The 21,790-nt window shown below is 53.5% G+C and overlaps 7 protein-coding genes across 7 annotated transcripts; 5 read left to right on the top strand and 2 right to left on the bottom strand.

The window, feature by feature from the left end:
• Window positions 1-946: 946 nt before the first annotated feature.
• Window positions 947-1,372, top strand: QC762_121473 (uncharacterized protein; the record flags this gene model as incomplete). Its single annotated transcript, XM_062886583.1, has 1 exon — window positions 947-1,372. The coding sequence occupies one exon, from the start codon at window positions 947-949 to the stop codon at window positions 1,370-1,372; it is 426 nt and encodes a 141-aa protein (XP_062749684.1).
• Window positions 1,373-3,541: 2,169 nt separating this feature from the next.
• QC762_121470 (uncharacterized protein) lies at window positions 3,542-5,981 on the bottom strand (the record flags this gene model as incomplete). The annotated part of the gene is made up of 2 exons (XM_062886582.1): window positions 5,914-5,981; window positions 3,542-5,685 (listed from the first exon to the last, which is right to left on the bottom strand). Exons 1-2 carry the CDS (start codon window positions 5,948-5,950, stop codon window positions 3,542-3,544), a joined length of 2,181 nt encoding a protein of 726 aa, XP_062749683.1. The 5' UTR covers window positions 5,951-5,981.
• A 2,789-nt stretch (window positions 5,982-8,770) lies between these two features.
• Window positions 8,771-10,534, top strand: QC762_0021790 (uncharacterized protein; the record flags this gene model as incomplete). The annotated part of the gene is made up of 2 exons (XM_062883084.1): window positions 8,771-9,763; window positions 9,824-10,534. 2 exons carry the CDS (start codon window positions 8,771-8,773, stop codon window positions 10,532-10,534), a joined length of 1,704 nt encoding a protein of 567 aa, XP_062749682.1.
• A 1,192-nt stretch (window positions 10,535-11,726) lies between these two features.
• On the top strand, window positions 11,727-13,121 carry QC762_121465 (uncharacterized protein; the record flags this gene model as incomplete). Its single annotated transcript, XM_062886581.1, has 2 exons — window positions 11,727-11,917; window positions 11,972-13,121. 2 exons carry the CDS (start codon window positions 11,727-11,729, stop codon window positions 13,119-13,121), a joined length of 1,341 nt encoding a protein of 446 aa, XP_062749681.1.
• A 5-nt stretch (window positions 13,122-13,126) lies between these two features.
• On the top strand, window positions 13,127-14,098 carry QC762_0021770 (uncharacterized protein; the record flags this gene model as incomplete). The annotated part of the gene is made up of 2 exons (XM_062883083.1): window positions 13,127-13,138; window positions 13,487-14,098. 2 exons carry the CDS (start codon window positions 13,127-13,129, stop codon window positions 14,096-14,098), a joined length of 624 nt encoding a protein of 207 aa, XP_062749680.1.
• On the bottom strand, window positions 13,258-18,826 carry QC762_0021760 (uncharacterized protein; the record flags this gene model as incomplete). Its single annotated transcript, XM_062883082.1, has 7 exons — window positions 17,664-18,826; window positions 17,146-17,585; window positions 16,579-17,077; window positions 16,485-16,520; window positions 14,814-16,432; window positions 14,434-14,755; window positions 13,258-14,345 (listed from the first exon to the last, which is right to left on the bottom strand). The coding sequence occupies exons 1-7, from the start codon at window positions 18,703-18,705 to the stop codon at window positions 13,258-13,260; spliced, it is 5,046 nt and encodes a 1,681-aa protein (XP_062749679.1). The 5' UTR covers window positions 18,706-18,826.
• A 1,352-nt stretch (window positions 18,827-20,178) lies between these two features.
• Window positions 20,179-21,526, top strand: QC762_121445 (uncharacterized protein). Its single transcript, XM_062886580.1, has 3 exons — window positions 20,179-20,405; window positions 20,474-20,756; window positions 20,864-21,526. Exons 1-3 carry the CDS (start codon window positions 20,286-20,288, stop codon window positions 21,124-21,126), a joined length of 666 nt encoding a protein of 221 aa, XP_062749678.1. The 5' UTR covers window positions 20,179-20,285; the 3' UTR covers window positions 21,127-21,526.
• Window positions 21,527-21,790: the final 264 nt, after the last annotated feature.

Raw genomic sequence — 21,790 nt, 5'->3', positions numbered from 1 at the left:
ATTCGGTGTCTCGCTTAGATACCAGTACTCAAAGATTGACATCACACAGCGTCCCATGCTGCCAAAGTAGGTACCTGATTGTCAAGCTGCCAGTTTCATTGCCAGGCGTATCGGATGGATCGAAGCCTCTACCAGCGACAGTGCCCAATTTCCACCTCCAAGTTCCATGATGCTGAAACCGGTGGTCTATTGTTTCGTCATATGGGCCCATTAAGCGCCTGAAGATTCCCGTCACATGCATTCTTCAGCTGTCTTGAGCAGCCTTATCACTCACTACCTTTTACGTACGCGCACATCCAGAAAAAGAATAGAACTCGGGCAAAGCGACGGTAATGATACTGCATGGTAGCGCAAGCTGTGGGTGGAGCGCCGGAAATAGCGTAGCGCAAGATACCACACGCACGAATGTGTGTGATGGAACAAACTGTAGCTCTCGCATCTCGGTTATGCTCTGAGTTCTTTTTGCTGAAGAAGGTTAGCTATATCAAATATTGGGAGCTGAACTACCGTCACTAGCGGGCATCGAGGTAAAGGGGCTGAGGTTAACGCATGATTAGTGTGTAGTGGGCTAGTCAAGGTTGCTTTGCAGCTCTAGCGTGAAGGATTGAACGGCGATGCCAGCCAGCCACACGATCTCACTTACAACTTCGGAATATCCCAAACTGTCAGATGTATCTGTGAGGAATCATGGCAAGCGGTATAGCGGCAGTTGGAAAACTCTGGATATGGTGAGAATTTGAGCATAAATACCAGCACAGGGTCGATGGGCGTCAGGTCAATCTTCACCTCTCCTCTCATTCAACATCCCAGGATTGAAAGCATCTTATCACAAAAACCCATTCCTATTCGTCTACCTCCCAACTCAAGGTGAGAGTTTCTCGTCTCGGAAACTTGACCAGGCAACCAGCTAACCTCGCTTGTTTGAAAGACTTCTTCCTCAAGCACCATGTCTGACACCAACGAGCCTACTCTCATCTGTCCGGAACCTCCTGCTAAGGAGGGAGAGGTGATCATTGCCGGCAGGCCGTGGCGCAAGACTGAGACTACCCTTTTCGACACCGAGGGTGGTCAACAGGATTCCTCTACACCGGAGGGAGCTGAACTCATCTGCCCGGAACCTCCTGCTAAGGAGGGAGAGGTGATCATTGCCGGCAGGCCGTGGTGCAAGACTGAGACCACTCTTTTTGACACTGAGGGAGACGGAAAGGATGCCGTGGATGACGTGCAGCCTACACTTAGATGTGAGGACACCTCGAACATTGAGGAAGGCAAGGTGATTATTGCAGGAAAGCCCTGGGATCAGTCTGAGGACATGTTGTTTGATACTGCTGGGGAGGGTGGTGAAGCCGATACTGGGAAGCAGGATGTTTAGATTAACGAGGTACAGTTAGGAAGACTTTTTTGTTGAGACGTCTGTTGTTAGCTACGAGGTGCGTTGGAGAAGTTGCAGCTAGTTATTCCATATTTTTCTCTTCCACTCTTTTTGTCCAGATAGTAGCATCAGGACTTTGTTTGAGAGACAATTTCTTTCGCTTTCAGAATGTTCCAATCTTATCTCAAGATTTCGTCCTGAATCTATCGCTAGACCTTTAACGCGAGGCTCTGAGGTTGCTTGAGGTGCCACTGCCACCCGAGAAGCTCGCGCCCAATGCTCCATAAACTCCTTTCTGTTACAGAATTAGCGGTCAAGGCGTTGAAATACAGTTCGTACAGTAGTCAACAACATACCCAGTATCGGTACACCATTCGTGAATGAATCTAACAGATCTGCCAACTTCGGCGGCCCAACGATATGTTTCGACATCATCGTGGAATCCTGCGATGACGCACGACCGTCTCGTGCACGGGTTCCGCTCCTCTGCATAATGATAACATATAGGCTTAATGACCGTGTTGACGTCCTGTCGCACAAGCTGTGTGGAGGTGACTTCGCTCCCCCAAACTGACGTCGTCTGAAACCCAGTCTGGATGGTATCATTCTTGTACTGTTACGCCCCAAGCGTAATAACCCTGTGTAGGAACAAATGGATGGTTCCCGAGGTGCTGGGACACCTCAGCCAATCATTGGGCCAGAGATGGAAAGACCCACAAGTCCCCATGTGACCAATCAGGAGGTGCTCAGTCTGATCAGGGGCCAAGACCACTGAGCACACTGAGCACATCGATCATGAAAGGTTGCTCAGTCTGCTCAGCCGCCAAGACCACTGAGCACACTGAGCAAGGTACAAAGATACTTCAGAAACATATGTAGATAGCTTCACATAAATAGGGGGGAGTGCCCAGCGCTCCCCATGTCGAGGATATGATTCCTCATGCAAGCAATCAAGTTCATTTGTCTACAATCTACTCTCAGTAGCTCTTTGTTAGAACGACCTGTTGTTGACAGTGAACCCCTTGTCTGAGACGCTTGCCACAACCTTCGATCATCCTGTCACATTCACCTCTGGCGTACTGCCTTGCAGTCTGTATCCACTCTCGGTGCAGGTTGTAACAACTGGCACGTAGCAAGTTTAGGAAGACCTTTTTGTTACAAAGGTAGGTTGCAGGAACCCAGAGGTGTGGTCCTGCAAGCTAGACTAAATACTACAACTGGAAGGTGGGGCAAGTGGGACAAGTGAATGGTAGGTCATGTGACCCACGCCTGACAGGTGGAAGATGATGGCTGCAGACCAAGGACTGCAGGAGCCGTCACAAAACGATACTTTATAGTAATAGAGAACGGTAAGTGGCTGGTTCCTGTTAGAATCCCAATGGAATCAAGGATTCTCGAAAGGGAATATAGCTAGGCGCCTACCTGCAAGGTATGATTCCGTTCCCGCTACATTCTCGCAGTATTGGTCTTAATCAATGATCGATTATCAGACGGAGCCATACATACCTCGGAGAACGTGGCTTAACTGGACATGGTGAATGCTGGACGATCGAGAACACTGTTTTGTCGATTTTTATGGTAGGTACATCACGAGCCCTCCTGGGTCTTCGGTTTAGTGGACACTCCCAGTGTTCAATTCTTGCCTGCACCAAAACTTTGTATCAAAAAGTTAGCAAAACAAAAAGATCGTCCTGGCATCAATGGTAGAGGCTGGGCACCCTCATGGAAGGCATCATTTCGCGTTCATTACCTTCCCTAATCTCACTTATTCGTCAGGCGGATCGAGAGTCAATGGACAACTCGCAATGAAGCCGGACAAATAAGGGGGATTGAGGTGGGCAACGTACGTTATATGATACCCTTGTCAAGAGGATCACAGTTAAAGTGGAAGTGACACACTAACCGGTTGACCATGCTCTCCTAACCAGGGACAGTGGGCTTCTGGAGACGGTTGCTGGGTTGTGGGGGTGGTGTTGTCCGGGGCGTGCGTCAAATGAGAGTAGTGGATGCTCCTCGTCGCATCGACGCCAACAACACGTACACGGGGCAGTGATGTTGTCACGTTGTTATGCCACAGGACATATAGCACAACAAGCAAGCGCTTCAGTTCTCCATTCACCTGGCTATATGCCCCATAACCACACAACTATCGAAACTGGCACATGAAGATCAAGAACCCAAAACAACACCCCCAAAATCATCCTCCCAAATCTGGCCTCCCTCCTCACTCCCCGCCCACATATCCTCCATCCCAATCCCCCTCCTCACCACTCTCAACATCATCTCCGTAGCCGCCATCACGACCTTCACCAGCTCCAAATTCCCCTCACTAACCTCCCCCTGTCCAACCACATCCTCCCACGCCCGCCCCAAGCAAACCGTCACCTGCCTCCTCAACTTCTGACTCTGCTGGTCCTCCTGACAAATCCACCCCGCCACCTCCTCCGCCGCCCTCCTCAGCACCGCTTGATCAACCCTAGAAAGAAAATCATTATTAATCGCCGCAACAGCCATCGCCTCCTCAAACGAATGCTTCTCCGTCCCCGTCACCCGCACAGGCCTAGCAATCCTCGCTGGCCCCCCCATACATTTACAGACATCAGCCGTACACGTCCTTTTCGGCGACGCGCCAGGATACAGCGTAAAGTCCACACACACCCTCCGCGCCTGGATCTCCAATTCTGGCTTCCACTTCCCCCGAATCTTAGCCCGTCCCCGGGCAGCATTCGTTACTGTAGTGTAACACGCGACAGGGCCAACAATCCTACTCTCTTTAATTAACTTCGCTCCCGGCTTACGGCTCCAGTGCGTCGAAGTGAGTATCTCATGAGCCGGCCGGAATCCAGATACGACAGGGCGGTATGTTTTGAGCTCTGCCTGGAGTGACAGCGCTGGCGGTGGACCAGTGTCGTACTCGTACACCCAGGGATAGCTAAACAGCGTGGTGATGTGACCGTCGGAAGCAGTGGGCTCGACGTCGTAGGCAGGGTGCGAGAGCACCCAGTCAGTACAGCAGGTTAGGCAAGAGCAAGACGCCAAGCCTTGACCCAGGGGGCCGAGGAAGATGCGGATCGTTTCGGTTTTCCACCCTGAATCATCTGTGGCATGGAGACCGCTGGAGAGAGCTCGGAACGTCTCGGTTTCAAAGATGAAGCCGAGGTTGTTACCCAAGGAAAGATCCAGTTGGGCGTCATATTCTGTTCGTGGCCGAGACAGCAAAGTAGCAATTCTGTGTTGCTTGTCTTCCCCGGAACTGGACAACAACAAGCGGGACTTTTTGAGATGCGCCTGGACCTCAAGTTGGCAGTGTAGCCACCTCGAACTTCTGACCGGAACCCCCCTCGTAATCTTTGGCGCGATATTCTCCCTTCCTGATCGATAGTACACCACCCTCCCGAGCGTCATGTGCTGAGATCGCGTGAGCATCTCCCCGCATTTGGTTCTTGCTACCACCCCTGGGGAGCTTGAGCATGACATTCCTGCGAGTGCTGCCAACAGTCTTACATCGGCCATAGTCGTCTCAATGGTCGCACCGTAGATGTCCGAGGGGATCATGGTCGCCAGTCGCCACTCCCAGCGGATGTTGGCGTACCCCCACCAAGCAGCCTGGTAGTTGACAAGGAACTGGGACCATGCGGCGGCTTCGAGCCCGGGCGAGCTCCCGTGGTTGGAAACTGTTGTGTCTGACTTGTATCTGATGGCCCATTCCCATGCAAAGGTGAGTGGTTTGAGCATGTCTAGGCAAATGTCTCTGGACGTTTTTTGGTTTCTTCTGTGTTTGACATCATCATCCTCCTGATCACGCAAGCCGCAACAGCCCGCGCCTGTACACGCACAACTGCATACCCAAGCCGGTGGGAAACAGAAGATGGTGGTGAGAGAGGAGAGAGCAAGGCCGATCGGAGTCCATGCCATGGCAAAGATGCTGCGGAGCACCGTAGGTAAAATACTGATTTCTTTATGGACTTTCGAGTCATTAGTTCCAGATACCACCCTGAGAACTCCATAGTCGACGTATCCATTTCGGCCTCTATCGTAGTTCTTTCCGGGTCTAAATCCTGTTTGTAGGGGGTATCGTTCCATGGTAACCACGGACTCACCGCGCAACCCCGGCAAGGTGAGGACCGGCATTCGGTATTGGGGGTTCCATGACAGTGACGATAGATGGAACCAGAAGCCAGCTGTGAGATCGAAGACGCCCGTCACGCGCCTGCTACATCGACTGCTGACGGAAACATATTGCGTCAGCGCAGCGAAGGTCTGGACGACAGCGAAGAGAAGGGCGGCAACGGCAGCTACCAGAGCTGCAATGCCTATTGTCGTCTCGTCAGCATTTTCCGAAGCCATAGCAGCATACCGTTGAAGAATTTAAGCAGTTAGTGTACTCATGACTGAGGAATGTGGAGTGTCGAATCCATCGGACTTCGAAGGGTGCGGGTGAGGCTGAGTGACAGGAGAGCAGCTGAAACGTGAACCAACCAATCATAATGAATGCCCAAGGCCCAGACCACGAGAGATCACAACTGCGCCGCTAACCACACTATTGGTCAACGAAATCCATCGAGAGTAGATGATCATCACGCTTTTGTTATTACATGCTCGAATACCGAGCCGAAGAGATACTTGTATACCGCTCCCAAAGGTAGAAAATCAATGCAAGCCACAACCCCAGCCACCCAACCCCTTCCCCAACCAGGCCATCCCGAATCTTCAACCCCAAACACCCTTCACCATGAACCCCCCCGTACAAGCTAATCCCCCCCTAGGACCCCCGCAACCAGCCACCACTTTTAATACACCCCCTCCCGCCTTTCCCACCCAATCCCCTCAACCAGTAATGTCCACCCTCCCTCCCACCCCCACCCCCCTACCCATCATCCAATTCCCCCAACCAGTAATGTCCACCGTCCCCCCCGCCCTCACCCCCTCCTTAAACCTCCAGCACCCAACCCTCATGTCCTACCTCCACCACCAGGCAAAAACCTCCTTCCCCCTCTCCACAGCCCTAACCAACCTCTCCTCCCACCCCCTCCACCTCCTCCCCCCAAACCAAAACATCACCCCCCTCTACTACACCTACCACTACCTCTCCTCCTCCCTCGAGCTGACGATGATACGCGCGGAGACGATCGGGAGCAGGTTCGAGTACGACGATGAGGATCGGGCCCGGGCGAGGGAGGCGTGGGGGATTGCGGAGATGTGGGAGCGGGGGGAGGTGGAAAGGGGATTAGGGCGGGGATTGTGGAGGGGTTGAGGCCTGAGGGGGAGGTGCTGATGAGGGAGTGAAGGAGGTTGCAGGATGGGTTGTTTGGGTTTGGGGGGTGGCTTGGGGGGGTTGTGGGGGGGCGGTTTGTGGTGCCTGTCTATATATAAAGTACTTAGATTAATGGTAGTGGTAATAATGCTTTTTGGGAGGAGTCACGGCTGGACCGTGGTACTGGAAGGAAAGGAAAGGATAACTTAGAGGTTAGACAAAAGAATTTGATGAACATTTGGAAGACTAGGTACCTGAGGATTTCAATGATTGAGATGGTTGTGATATAAGAATGAAATAATGAAGGCTGAGCTTAGACCCAACATGAGCATTGTGCCAACTTTCGACTATGACCCCCTGTATATCCTTTCCCATCAGATACGTCCATGGTTAGCCAAGAATATCAGTCAAGAGCCCATTCCGATAGTAGGTACCTATTGTAAGGCGTAGAAAAGCAATACCTGCTGATTCGTGTCTTCGTTCGTTCTATCTTCATTCTGCCTAACACACCGCCATGTCGAAATAAGTGTTTACATTTCATCCAATAAGAACCCCACAACTTGGTTTCCCCCAGGCAATATACTTCTTAGCGACCTTTCCAACACCAACACGCTCCCCTATCTGCCTTCCTTCAAAGATGTCATGTGTTTCCATCCTGCTGACGATCAAGACATAGCAATCCGCATTCTCATTCCTCTTCATACTTTCCTTCAAACCCAAACCCACACATCTCATATACTGTCCCATCTCCCGCACCTCTTCATCGAAGGTGATCCAGGGTACTGACAAGCCGACAAATTCCTGGACCTGTGCGGATAAAAATATGGATTTCTGGTCCTCTGCGTTGTTCCCAACTAGCGGGGAGAGCCAAGATACGTCTGCGAACCACTCCACCATTCCCCCTAGGATATCAGACATGTACTCGATCCCCCCATCCCATGCCATCTACGACCACGAGGGAACTGGGCCACCCGAGAATGATGTGATTCTTTTAAGAGGCCTCTTGCCCCTTTGCCACAGTAAGAAACGATGGAAGTGTTTCTGGAAAACACCGTAGCCTCCCAGTCCACTAAGAGTTTGGATGAGACGTGCCTCCAACCCCCTGATGGCAACAGGTCTGTCCTTGAAAAACGACAGCTCTTTGTTGGAGTATTGCTCATAGAGATCCTGGAGGAGCTTGATTGTTTTGCCCTTGGACTGAGAAACGGTATATGTAGGGAAGTTGCTGTCTCCGAGGCGGGAGGCCTTGTTGCTGTAAACTGCTGTTAATTATTCCACGCAGGGAAATATTTGGGCAAGAGGTGTAGTGACCTACATCTCCATTATGGCTAGTGTCTCACACCTTATACCACCACCACATTCCTAATACGTAAGGTTGCTCGTGAAGTGGACCGTTCGACGAGCAAGGGCTCTCTCCTGCAAGACCTAGCCACGGCTGTTGAGTTCGCTATTATCAGCGTCATTGGTAAAGTCATTGATGGATTCGCACAAGTAGTACAAGATGCCGCTTTTCGTGTCCTTTATGGGGATGACTTGCCTCTCAGGGCGAGACTTTAGAAAGCCATCATCAGTTCCAGAGGCGCAAGTTGCAGCGATGACGCAGTATGCCGAGCTAAATACTGATTCCATGCGTTGAGATTCGTGGTGCCAATCCTCGGGATCGTCTTGGATGATATAGAAAGAGTCGATCCACAAGAACCTGTGACCAAGACTGCGGGTAACGTGGACAGCGTCTCCAAAGGTTCTAGGGAGGTGTTCAAGAAGGATAGTCCACTCATTTTGGCCCTCAAAGTTTGCCTTTACAGCTTTGAGGGTCTTTTGATGTTCTGAGCCCCATCGGTGGGAAAGGGCTATATACTTAGTGCCCTTGCTGAGTTTCCCGGTGGCACAGGTAAGCTGAACGGTTGATGAATGTCTGGACCCTATATCAATGAGCTTAGTGGGAAGGAAGTTGACATCTTGAGGGTAGCACTGGTTATTTTTGTCGCATTGATCCAGAACCCACGATGCGGCACAACACAACTGTTAGCCGCCAAGGCATCAAGCGCGGTACCATCCGCGAGAATATGAATATCAGGAAACCTTCTCTTCGAACCATGAACTGAATCCGCTCAGACGGAGAGAAGGTGTATCTGACAACCGACATGGCAAGCTCGGATGCCTCGCCTCAACGAGACTTTGACGATCAACATGAACCTCCACCTCTACCACCCAGACCAACACCTGGGCTCCCACCGAGACCCAGAAAGCAGGACAGTAAACAACCAAAATTGATCCAGATACTCGAGCACGACCTTGACGATGCTGAGATCAAGAAAAAAAACCAGGAGCCTCGCAAGATGGTCTACCACACCGACAGTGAAAGATCTATCGGCCAATTCCTGCTGTTCCTGTTCCCTTCGGTTGCCGTGACGATAGGGCTTGCGGTTCTGCACATACTTCGAATGTCATGGCCCGGAGTCAACTCGAACATTCTGTCGGCTCTTTTGGTCGCAGCCAAGATCCACGAATCTCTCATCATCGCCTCACTCTTCCACGTCCTCTACGCCAATATCCGACGGAAGCTCGTCGGTTCACAGGGCATCCCTTTTGGCTATCTCACCGCCCCCTTCCAGCTGAGCTCACCGTTTTACCTCTTCAGCTCGTCTTTCCTGGCACCTTTGACACAAATCCACCGGTTGACTTTGTCGGCTGTATGGATGGCATTGTTGATGGCGATGAGCTTCCTTATCACCGCCCTATGTGGTGTAAGCTCGGGTATCGTGATGCTCCCAAAGCTTGGCTGGTGGAGGACGCTTCCTGGGACCTCTAGACTATATTCAATTGGATCCCTCGAGAGCGTGTATCCCAGCACGATGGATAGGGCGCATGTTCCGGACTACCGTCCCGCGACCAACGACACAATGTCGTCAAGATGTGCCCATTGGGACTATAGCAACCCGAATAGCATCGACTGGTCCTGGTTGGCGAATGTCGCTCGTGGCACACGAGGTCTTCCTGCAAATCTCACATCTGGAAGCAAATCCATCTCTTGGGGGAAGATCTACATCCCGCAAACTGTCGTCGCAGCAACAACGCCAATGAAGTATACCGCTGCTGTAGTCTCGGATAGCTTTTCCATGACAAAATCCGAGGCCGTACAGAACTGAGAGACAGCAACCATCACCAGCAGCAGGGGGGAACATCTCCCATTGAAGCAACCGCAAGTCTCCATCCAGTGTACGGACCCCAGCCGTCCAAGAAAGGACCCCCGAGGCGAAGCACTCGCCGAGGCTCCCTACAACTTTCTCCTCACCCCCGGTTTCTACTACCGTAGCAACCCAACCTTCTTCATCCCCCACGAGCTCCTCGACGAGGCCTACACCTCCGGAGCCCACTTCGGCTTCCTCGACCTCGGCAACCACGCTCTAGTCAAGGCATCAGCCACCTTCTGGACGCGTTACAACATGACGGGGACCTCCCTAGCCCTCTGCTTCATCGACGCCCGCTGGGTGGAATCCGACGTCTGGTCCTACTCCAACGGGGACGACCCCCAGTTCTCCTACGCCATGAAAAACTCCACCCTCAACGCATCCGCCAACCCGGACGAGGTCATACAGCTGACGGTTCCCTGGCTGAACAGCCTGAACAACTCGCTGTACATGGCACCGGGAGGCAGCTCAAACTACGGACTCAAGTCCAGCAGCAGGGCGGCTAGCGGGTCAAGGTTTGCCTATGACCGTATCTGGGATTATGCGGCTGAGGGGGCGGAGGATTCGGAGTTGTATCGAGCGCTGTCGAGGTCGTTGGCGATTTATCTTGTTGATGCCCTTTCCGATTTGACGTGGTCGAGGGTGAATTTGTATCGAGGGCAGAATTATAGTCTCGAACAGGTCCTCAGAGAGGAGGGGATCCAAGATTACGCGTAGGTGGATGTCGATCGACATGAGCTGATCTACCAGTACAACGTTGAGGGTTTGTCGGTCAAAGTTGCTTTTGGAGTTCTATTGCTTCATGTGCTTCTTGTGCTGATCCATTTTGTGGGTACAGCGCGTATTTATCGAGTGTTTGGGAGTAGGATAACAACTTGTACGCTTGCCAATTGCAAACTGCGTGTGACGGCTGTGGCGGCGTCACCATATATATACCACTGGAGCGAGCCAAGCCAGGAAGCTTGGCTCACTTGTAGCTTTTGATAGCAATCACAGTGGGTATGGTGCAGTGGTCCGGCCTGCCGTGACAATGTGTTACAACCTGCACCGGGAGTGGATACAGACTGCAAGGCAGTACGCCAGAGGTGAATATGACAGGATGATCGAAGGTTGTGACAAGCGTCTCAGACATGGGTTCACTGTCAACAACAGGTTGTTCTAACAAAGAGCTACTGAAAGTAGATTGTAGACAAATGAACTTGAATTGCTTGCATGAGGAATCAGATTCCTCGACACGGGGAGCGCCCGGCGCTCCCCCCTATTTATGTGAAGCTATCTACATATGTTTCTGAGGTATCCTTGTACCTTGCTCAGTGTGCTTGTATTGCTTGCTTTTGGTCGCGGCCAACAGACCATGGCCACCGCTAACAGACCATGGCCACCGCTAACAGACCATGGCCACCGCTAACAGACCTTTCTTTCTGACAGGTACCACCCAGTGGTTCCTGTACAGTGGTATTACGCCCGGGGCGTAACATGATGTTGAAGGTGGAGGTGTTGAGTTGTGGGGGGGAAGTGTGTCACTCGCTTATCTGTATCACTCGCTTATCTCTGTCACTCGCTTATCTCTGTCACTCGCTTATCTCTGTCACTCGCTTATCACGCACATTATTTTTTTCTCTTTATCGTAGATTGGCCTCCGTTACGATAAGCATAGCGCTAGCGCTTTGACCATCCCAATCACTACATTTGGAACTTCGCTCAATTCCCCATCTCACACTTCGTGCAATGACAAAAGAACTATAACCACCCAAGTCGCCAGTCAGCACTGTGACACCACATGCAAAAGAGAAACCAGCAAATTCCCACACACGCTCACGCTCTCTCTCCGGTACCCAAGTAACGCGAAGTCATATCCGATTATCTTACAGCATTGTTTAGGTAATCAAGGGTTCTTAGGGTTTTAGCCATGAGTGCCGAAGAATTCCTCGCGGAAGCCGAGAGCGGCGCGGTGGCTGTTGACTGCCACGATCAGGTGTTGCAAATAGCGTTTATGTACTTGGACGAGGGGCTGTGGGACGGCAATGGTGTGTTCGATGTCGTGGAGAAGCTGCACGCACGCGGATGGTCTTTTGGCAAGGGGGAGTTAAGGTTCAATCGGTAAGTTTACAAGCAAGAAGAAGCAGAATCAACGAACTGACAAAAGCCACGAAGCACCTTGGATGTGTTCTACCTTGCACAGCTCGCCGCAGCCATCTACCGCTCCTCTGACCAACTCACTGGCGACTTCCCTTCTCCCTCCGACTTCCCCAGCTTCTACGCCGCGCACGCCGCCCTCCTGAACCCGGAAGCATGGCGCGCCTACTACTCCCCCGCGTTCCTCACGCACCCTACAACAGCACGTTTCTACCGCTTGCCCAACCTCCAAGACCTGCCTGATTCTTCCTCACCGCTCGCGCAACCGCGCCAGAATCTCCCTCCCGCTGCCGGCACACACGCCACGAAACTCCCCCGCTGGGCCCACAACGTAGCCCGTACAAGCCGCAGACAGCCTTCCCTTCCCCTAGAAACGATTACTCGCTTGGCCCTCCGCACACTCGAAGCAACAACTTCGCGCCTGCGTGCGACCCACCCCAGTGTGAAGCCCTATTCGGAAACGCAGGCGCGCTTTTGGCTCGAGCACATGAAGCTCGGTTCATCCGAATCATCTGGTTCGGGCACCGCCAAGGAGGCGTGGAGGCCGAACAATTTCGGCGTGCTGATCGCACAGGGCGGGGTTGATGTCTTAGCGTGGGAGGCACGGTACTCGGCGCGGCTGTGGGAGGCGAGCGCAGTTCTGGGGGAGGTTGCAAAGCCGGATTTGGATTTGGATGGGGCATGGGAGAGCGGAGTGGAGTGGTGTGGAGAGCCGGATGGAGGGGTGGGGATGCAGGCGTGGTGGAGGGGGTGGGATGGGGAGGTAGGGAGTGAGGAGGAGGTAGAGTTTTTGGCTGCTGTTGCTGTGGAGGAGACGGCTGGATTGGAGGCGGAGGGGTTGGATTTTGCGACACGGTCACATGCGGTTTTGGGGGTGATGCGGGCAGCGGTTGTGGACGAGGTGAAGAGGGAGGTTTTACTGAAGGAAATGGAAAGGGGGATGGTGCAGACGGGAAGGATTGGCGAGGATAGAGCAGGAAAATGGCTGACAGAGGTTTTACTGGTCGTAGAGCCGTATGTGAAGGTATGGCAGGGTGTGTGGCCTGGTGTGGAGGCAAGGGGGCAAGTCCTACGGCGGATTTTGGTGGAGAATGGGCAGCTCTTTGCGAGATGGAAAGTGTCGCCGCTTTTGAAGGAGTTTGATTTTGAGCTGGGTCCCAGGGAGTAGCATATATGGGTTTATATGTAAGTTCAGATCGACTGCGAGCACGGGCGATGGAATGACTTGTTTAAGATTGCATTCAAATAGATGCATAATATGCTAACCATATAAATCCACCTCACCAGTACGACTCACACGCTTCTTAGGCACAGGTCCCAAATGCTGCCTGGCATCCCGTCCCACAATACGCATTCGTGGCCCCGCAAAACCCATACTCAGAGCAACAGTCGCCAAATGCCGAGCCCTCGCACGTCGTGCCGCTGGGTTGACCACAGAGCCCATCCGTTGACACTGGCGGGCCGCTCGAGGAACACATCCCGAAATCCGCCTGACACCCTGTCCCGCAATACGCAGCCGTGGCTCCGCAGTAGCCGCTCGCAGAGCAGCAGTCGCCGAACGCCGAACCAGCGCATGTCGCGCCTCCGGGGGTGCTGAGGGAGCTGCACGTGCCGTCCGTCGATACAGGTGGGCCGGTAATAGCATTACAGATGCCGAAGTCGCTTTGGCATCCCGAACCGCAGTGCCCGCTCGTATCACCACAGTATCCGTACTCGGAGCAGCAGTCGCCGAAGGCCGTGCCGAAGCAGATTGTTCCGCCATTAGCAGCACCACAGAGGCCATCAGTGGAGAGATTCGATGTGCTAGTTGGGACGGTGGAGCTGGTGGTTGACGTCGTGATGTCAGACACGGTGCCAGACGTGGTGCCCGTCATCGTCACTTCATTTGAAGCCAACACGATCTCCGTGGTATACGTTGACTTCGAGATCTCGTCCATGGTAGTCATGAACGTCTCTGTTAAGCCTGGGCCCCACGGCTCGGGCGTGTATAGGCCAGCAGTCCCTGTGCGCGTGCTGGTCTCTGTGCGCGTGCCGGTTTCCGTGCGGCTCGGGAGACTGGCCGTATCGCTGATGAGTTGGCGTCTGCGCATCGGCAGTGATGCTTTACTCATCTCCTCGGATCGTTTCTTGAGGATGAAGTCGTAGCCTTCGAAGGTACAGGACAACTTGGGGCCGCCAGCGGACACGATGGCACGCTCGACACAGCCAGACTTCATAATGAAAGGAAGCTGGAAGTAGGCCCTTGCGCGCCGTGTAGAGGTGCGCTCATGCCATTGCCAGCCCGTGAGCGCACCGCAGCCCTTTTCTTCGGATTTCAGCCTCGAGCCGCCATCTGTGCTCCAGCCATCAATGTTGTACACATTGAATATGTAAAAGAAATCGGAGATCCTGGCTGTTGTCAGCTTTTGCCGTCTGCTATCCCGCTTCTTGCGCCTGGAGGCGGTTAGGGGGATAAAGGATTTTACGGACTTACCAGTAACCACAATCAGCCGTTGCGGTTGGCGGCACCACCACCGTCGTTGTCTTCGTCGCTGTGTTTGTCACAGTCGATGTTTTGATAACCGTGATAGTCTCCGTCAAACCGAATTGCTTAGCGGTAAACGTCGATCCATCGTAGCCCGGCCCATTTGTCGGTGCGAATGCTAACGGGACCTGCTTCCCGCCAATAATTGTCTGGTCAGCTGCCCGTTCAGCAGAGTAGGCTGCCGCGATATCGGGATCCAGCGAGCACTCCGGGCTGCCAGGCGTCGTTTTAACCACAGTATCCTGTCCGTTGCAACCTGTGCTCGTCACGCATGTGGTCTGCCTCAAGTTAGCTGTCTGCCACCTGTAACCTGGTTTCAGCGTTTCATTGACTTACCTCGGTCGTCGTCGTGGACGAAGCCATGTACCAAGCGCTGTAGCTCGTCACCAGATGCGTGCACGCCGAAGCAGTGACGGTGGCTTCACAGTCATTGCTGCTGTCGCCGCCATTGGTGCCTTGTGTATTTCCGCAGCCACCTGGAATGAGGCACCCAGGGCCACCGCACAGTCCAAGGGGGCAGCTGGGTGTGCATCCGAGGGGGCTACATCCGCCACCGCAACCGAAGGGGCCACAACCACCACCGCAGCCGAAGATGCCGCACCCACCGCCGCAACCGAACAGGCCGCAACCGTCGTTGCCGCAACCAAATATGCCACAGTCTCGCTTTCCGCAGCCGGAAGTGCAGCCGGGAGGTGTAGGGGTGGGATTGGGCTTGATCGTGACAGGTCTCACTGGGATTGGGGGATCAGGGTAGTCGATCGAATATGTTGGCTGGGGTTGGATGGTGACGGGGACAGGAGTCGGGTGGAAGGTGACGGGGGGGATGATGACTAGTGGTATATCGGTGTCTGTGGACGTCGTTGGTGTTGGAGAAGCTACGGGGAAAGTCGCATGGTTCGGAGGAAGAGTCCACACAAAAGATGTCGGGGTGATGCTTTGGACAGGGTTGATTTTGTAGGTTGCCGTGTCGGTAGACTGCAGTGTCACTGGGTGAAGACTGACGTCTGAGATGATAAAGCTCGGAACGGGGATTGTCGTCGTCTTGATGAAGACGCCACCGCCGCCTTCTGCCGACGACAGGAGCGTTGTTGTCAAAGCCGGCCAGCTGGTCACAGTGTGAGGAGCACTCAGGGGATATGGCGGGAAGACAATTACGCAGGGAGGACTACAGCCCGTCCACGGATCGCTGGAGTCCCAGATGCTCGGGGGGGGGTACACGATATCGGCAGAGGGGTCAGAGTCACCAATGGAATCTCCACCGAAGCCATCCAGATCAATCGCCCAGTCAACAACTCCACCCATGTGGAGGAGTTTGTAGAGGGCTGTCCGATCTGCCTTCACAGTGTTGTCCATGTAGCCGACCCACTGTGTCGACTCATATACGGCGACATTGGAGTGGCTGTCGGTGTCGAAATAAGACGAGTAGGATGTAATCGGCTGCAATGCTCCGGATGGTGTTTTCCAAAATCCGGTCCCATCCAGGATGGCGTTGATCTCTGCATTCGCGATATAACCTGCGGTTCCTGTGCACGGCCCCGGATAGGCTCCGGACTCTCCGCCAGTGTAGGTGCACATGGGCCCGGTACACCCGGGGGTTGTCATCTGGAACGAGCGGCCGTAGCTCGTGACACCAACAGCAAGCTTGCTTGATGGTACGCCGGCTTTGGTGATCATAGCCAGGGCGAGAAGGGTCTCGGTGATGTTGGTCTGCGAACGCAGACAGTTGCCGGCTGGGCAGCCGTCGATTGCGTGCTGGTTCGCGTAGTCCCACTGGCCATGGAGATCATAAGTCATGTAGACGATGTAATCAGCTAGGGCTGCCATCTCGTCGATGTGGTACCCTTTCAGGTACCAGAATGAAGCGGGCGCACAGAAAGAGACCGACTTGCTAGAAGGCATGGCTGCCCTCAGCTTTGTGAAGAAAGTGAGGTAATTGTCCGCATCCTCGGCGGTTCCTATTCTCAAGTCAGTTTGATCCAAGAACTTCTGAAGAGGCACATCACGCACCTGGTGGAATGCCAGGTATGTCTGGTGCAGCAGGGTCTACGTCTCAGGTTAGCACTATTCCTTTGCTGGTTAAAGAGACCCCTAGCTAACTTACATTCCCAGTCAATATCAATGCCATCCAGCTCATGCTCTGTCACAAACGAGACGATGTTTGCGACAAACGTGTCCTGATTGGCCGGCTTGACCGCGTCGCGGAAAATGTGATACGTGGGCGGTTCGGCGGAGAAGCTCCAACCGCCGAGAGACAGGATCTTTTTGAAGCCAGACAACTGCGTGAACAGCTCCCACTGCTCTTGGATTGGGCTAACATCGACGGCGTAGGTCGAGGAGACGTGGCCAAATGCTAGATGGATGTGCGTGTAGGGCGTCAAGTCCATGGCAGTGATCTTCATGTTTAGGCAGGGACGGTTTAGGTTGTAGCCTTCAAAGTAGCCAATGTTCATGTACTGGGCTGGGGCAGAACCGATGACGATGTCAGTTCCACAGTTCGAAATGCAGCCATTCTCGCCCGGAGCTGAAGTTCCGGGTGCGCCTGTTTCCGACTCGGATTCGGTGCAAAAGTCATTGTTGATGCCGCATTGGCCGTGTTTGTTCTAGACACGGGTTAACTGTGGCAGAACACCAACAGGGGCACTTCGAGGATGCGGGAAAAGGGACATACACAGCACGCGTTGAGCGGACAAGGATTCAAGCTCGCAAGACTGATACCCGGCCCTGGCTGTACCGTTCCCGGCTTTTGTGGTCCGCAGACAGCATTCGCAATCGGCGCGGGCATGGGCGGCGCGCCCGTGCTCAGGCAGATGAACTGGTACGCCTGTACATTTCCGCAGCCCTGCCAGCCCCAAGTATTAGTGTTGAAGCTCTCGATCTCAGCATTCGTGAGGCTGTTCGCTGCGCCAAGAACCGAGCAGCTCTCGCCTGGTACGACGTAGTGCGCGGCGCAGGTTCCGTCAGGGTTCGGCTGCGGGCGGAAATCGGGCATCGTGCCGGCGGAGCAGCAGACGTGCTGGCCTGCTACCAGAGTCGAGCAGAGTGTGCTACTGGGGTTATAGACGGTGAAGTCGTAAGGGGAGATGCCGCACTCGGCTGCCAAAGATTCGCCTAAACGAAGGTTGAGTCTCTTCCCGTTCACTGTCGCCCGACTGTCCATCGGAGGATTTTGTTATCGGGAGTACTCACAAGTATCACCAGAGGAAACCTGGATCGTCGAACACTCAGCTCGTCGATTCAACATAGCCGAACTGCCATCTCTTGACCGGGTGGCACGGGCAGTGCTGTTTCCGAAGCCGGCAGTGCTGTTTCCGAGTCCAGCGGTGCTGCTGCTGACAAGACTCGGTACGGACAGTGTGATGTCAAGCCAATCTTCTGCGTCGTCAAAGGAAGTGATGCATTTGCCCGACGCCCATGTGGCGACAGCATCTTGGACAAGGCTTACATCGCGATCTCCGCTCGCGACAATGCCGAAGCTGTATTTCGAGCTCCGGCCGCCCTTGGAACACAGCTGCACAACAAAGCTTCCCGAGAAACCGGTGGTCTTTATCTTCGAGGTGAGCTGCTGGAGCACAGTTGCCGGGATGCCACGGACTCCTGATCCGGCGAAGAGACCGACAGCCACGGAGTTGGAATAGGCGAAGGAGGTTGTGTCTTTGCAGCTCGAGTCTTCTCGTTGGGACAGCATGGCGATGAGTTGTTGTGCGGCGGCGTCGAAGTCCTCTAGCGTGGCTGGGGTGTCGGTCTCGTTGAAAGCCAATTGCAGTGACTCTTGGACCTGGGTCAAGCTGCCGCCGGGCAGGCAAGATGCCTCATGAGTGGTGTTTCCGATGTTGCTTGCGCCCAACGTGATTGCAGAACTGGCAGTGCAAGCTCGAATAGTCTCATCCTTGCGCAGAGACGTGAATAGGGAGAAGTCGAGCAGCATCGTCTGGTTGCACATCAACAACCGACCCAGTCGGGGGTACAGGGTCCAGTTTCCCGGACGCAAGCCGGACTCATCGCATCCTGCTGGGCAGTGACTGAGCGCCAAGTTCACCAGCTCTGGAGCAAGTGTGTTGGGGTTGGCGGATGCCGGGGCGGCAGTGGCGGCAGGCTTTGTTGCGACTGGGTGTGCCGCCAGGTATGAGTTCAACCTGTCAGAGCCGCCGTTCACTTGTAACGCCGTTGCCGGAGACAGCAGGAGGAAGGCCAACGTTCCGGCCGAGACTGGTGACGGTGAGAACCACATCGTCGTCAGCCACAGGTAAGGAACGTGGGAACAATAATTTGATACAAGCAGCAAGGGAATGAGAGGATAAAGAAGCTGTAAGATCAAAAGAGGGAGAAATTGAAGAGGGTAGAGAGAATAGTTATGGGCTTCCGGTGGCAGACAATCCACTTTTCGTGGCCAGGGACGTCCTGTAGTTAGTGACCCCGCAACCAATAGGGTACCTAGGTACCTGGGTAGGTATGGCAATCACCAAGCCAGCCCTTATTGGAACGACGCATTTCTGGGTGGGCGGTTGATGGACGGCTAGTTGGATTCCCATGCAATCAAAACAGGGCCAAAAAGGTCTTTGCAGGTGATGGTGATGACTTGCCTGCCCACGGTGCTTCAATTTGCTCTTTGCTCAAACACATAGCAGAGAAGCAGAGTGGGCGGCAATGAGGACAACTGAGGATGATAGAGTCCGGCGATGTGGTCGGAGGCTCGGACATTCGAAGTTCTCAACCCTGTGAGCGTAGTCAGTCTTGGCCGTCGAGGTTTTCCGCAGTTGCAATTTCCACATCCCCATAATGAAGGGCAAACTATGGAGTATAATCTCTGTACAAAACTTCCAATCCGTCGTTTTGGCCCCTTGTTCAGACATTGATAGATCGGAATCCACCTGACACCTCCATCATACCTAGACACGGATGAGCACGTGGCATGACATCAATACTGCATGTGATTGATATATGTTATGGTGCGGCGTACCAGACGATACTTATTTGCAATATCAGTGACACTAGGAGAACAGTTAAACTGCCTTACCATGAGCTTCGCGGTGATATCTCTGTTGGTGGAAACACCAAGTTAGTGGAAACACCAAGTTGGTGTCTCCACTCAATTGTCACACCAGTGACAATATAATGTGATAATGAGGAGTCCACCTACCCGCCGGCCCGTTATTAGTGCTGACCCCTTTATTTTGTTGGGGTTGGGGCTTTGCAGAATTTGAAAATTATGAAGAAGAACCAAGAAAACAGAAAGGAAATTAGATCGGATTCGGAAAACCGATTCTTTGGAGTTTTGATCCAGGGGGGTCATGGTGTTTCTCTTCATGGCACATACAAGAAGGATCCCGACTGGTTATATAGCAAAAGATGACAGAAGGTATACTCACGAGGTGGTGTTCATGATACAGAGTGGCAATCATTGCTGCGTGCCTTTTTGCTGTACCGAACCATTCTTCTGAAGCGGTGTTTAAGACCCCAGTAGGTAGGTATTCCTCTGGGAGTATGCGATTAGGGCCCTTGATTCAGCGGTTCGTGATATAGGTAGTCCGGCAGCAATAATGCATGCGGGATGTAATTTAGTCTTAGGACTTGGCACTGTAAGTAATCCCCGTCTCGGCTACCACGCTCCTTCGAATCCGCCTCCCTTGTTCTCGTCAATTCCCTTATTACTTGGCCGCTCATCAAATAGGTATCTCAAATGTTCTTCTACCTTCCCCTCCCTCCGCCTCTCTCCCACTTCAACCCTTCTCCGCCGTGGTGGTAGTCACCACTTTAACCCTTCCTATCTCACCCACAGTCGTTCATTGCGCCCCGAACGCGAACCAGACAATGAAGTTCTGGGCCCTCGTGGCGCTTGCCGCCTCCGTTGCCGCCATCCCCTTCGAGGGCGGTACGATACACAAACGCGCCGGTGGGAGAATTCACATCGGATATCGCATCGTCTCAAAGGTCCGTCTGTCTACACACTAACCCACACATACCAACCCAACCAACTAACACGGCCCCCGCCCGCCCAGGAAGAAGCCGACGCCATCAACGCAAATGGTGGCAAAGCCGTGCAATCTCGCGGCACCATGGGCCGTCAGCTTGGGACAGGGACCTATATCTCGCCCGCTTTCCACGACTTCCCTGACTTCGACCCATCCAAGGGCTATCCTTGGGACTGCGCCGTGACTGTTGACGCCACCGCGTGGGCAGGCCTCAGGAAGGCCTGGATCCCCAAGATGTTCGAGTTCCCTGAGGACAAGGAGAAGAACCCGGACAAGTGCAAGCCACTGGCACTGTGGACACCGCGATGGGGTGCGTGCTGCCAACCGTCTCTCCCCATATTCCATCCCTCCTCGCCCATTCTCTCTGCTCATCTCAATCCAAGATGAGCCAACGCATACTAACGCCCGCCATCTTAGTTGCAAACCGCAAGCGCTTCCTCAAGTATCTTGATCCCACCTCAACACCCGAGAATACGGTGCTCTTCTCGGTGGTGCTTGGGCACGAGGAAAAGCGGCAGGCCCTGATCCCACCGGCGATCATTGACAGCGTTGATGTGTATCTCGCCCAGTGTGCCGAGCGGGCGCCGGACTCGGTGTCGAACGCTCAGATTGGTCAGTTGGGGACGGTGGATTGGGGAGTGGAGGATATGAAGGGCTGGGGTTTGGGAGTGGAGGGGTAGTAGCAAGTCGAGCTGAGAAGGAGCGGTCTCGGGGTGCTGGACGGGATTTCTTCTACTCGGTGATCTTGCATGAGGTATATTGTTGATTGACGTGTTGCAGCATTGAGTGATCTGGAGTCCCCATCCCGGCTGAAAACCTAGGCACTAATCACCTTCTATGCTGTCAATGGGAGCAACTTCATCCCAGCCCTGAATGTGCAATGGCCGGATGCAGGCGCATCTAACCTACCTACCTGGTTCTCAAGTTAGAAATCTACCTAGCCCCAATCTGCCGCGTCATCTTCTACATCTCTCCGGGGTATTTCTGTCTTTGGTCTTTGGGATGCTGCTCAAAAGCCCCAGATTTACAATTCGATGGTTACTTTGATACCGAGATAAAATTGCATTCAAGTTCACCGCCCCAAAATTCTGAAGCTGCAAGGGTACTTCCGAGGAGATGTCAACGTGGGAAAAGGTAGGCGTTTCTCATCTACTTCTACCTATTACTGTATGGGAGGTTCCCAGCATCACCTTTCGAGAGTACCTAGGTGCCTATTGACAACCAGGATATCTATGTATCTTTCTGTCGTTGATTTGAAACGCGAAAGAGACTTTGGTAGAGTTACCTACAAGACGAAGTAGGCGATGGTGAGAACAGGACAGTCCGGTCACTGTGGAGATGGTG

The sequence above is a fragment of the Podospora pseudocomata genome (assembly GCF_035222375.1).
Source record: "Podospora pseudocomata strain CBS 415.72m chromosome 1 map unlocalized CBS415.72m_1, whole genome shotgun sequence".
NCBI lineage: Eukaryota > Fungi > Ascomycota > Sordariomycetes > Sordariales > Podosporaceae > Podospora > Podospora pseudocomata.
The sequence above is the reverse complement of the archived record's forward strand: the minus strand, read 5'-3'. Positions and strand labels throughout refer to the sequence as shown.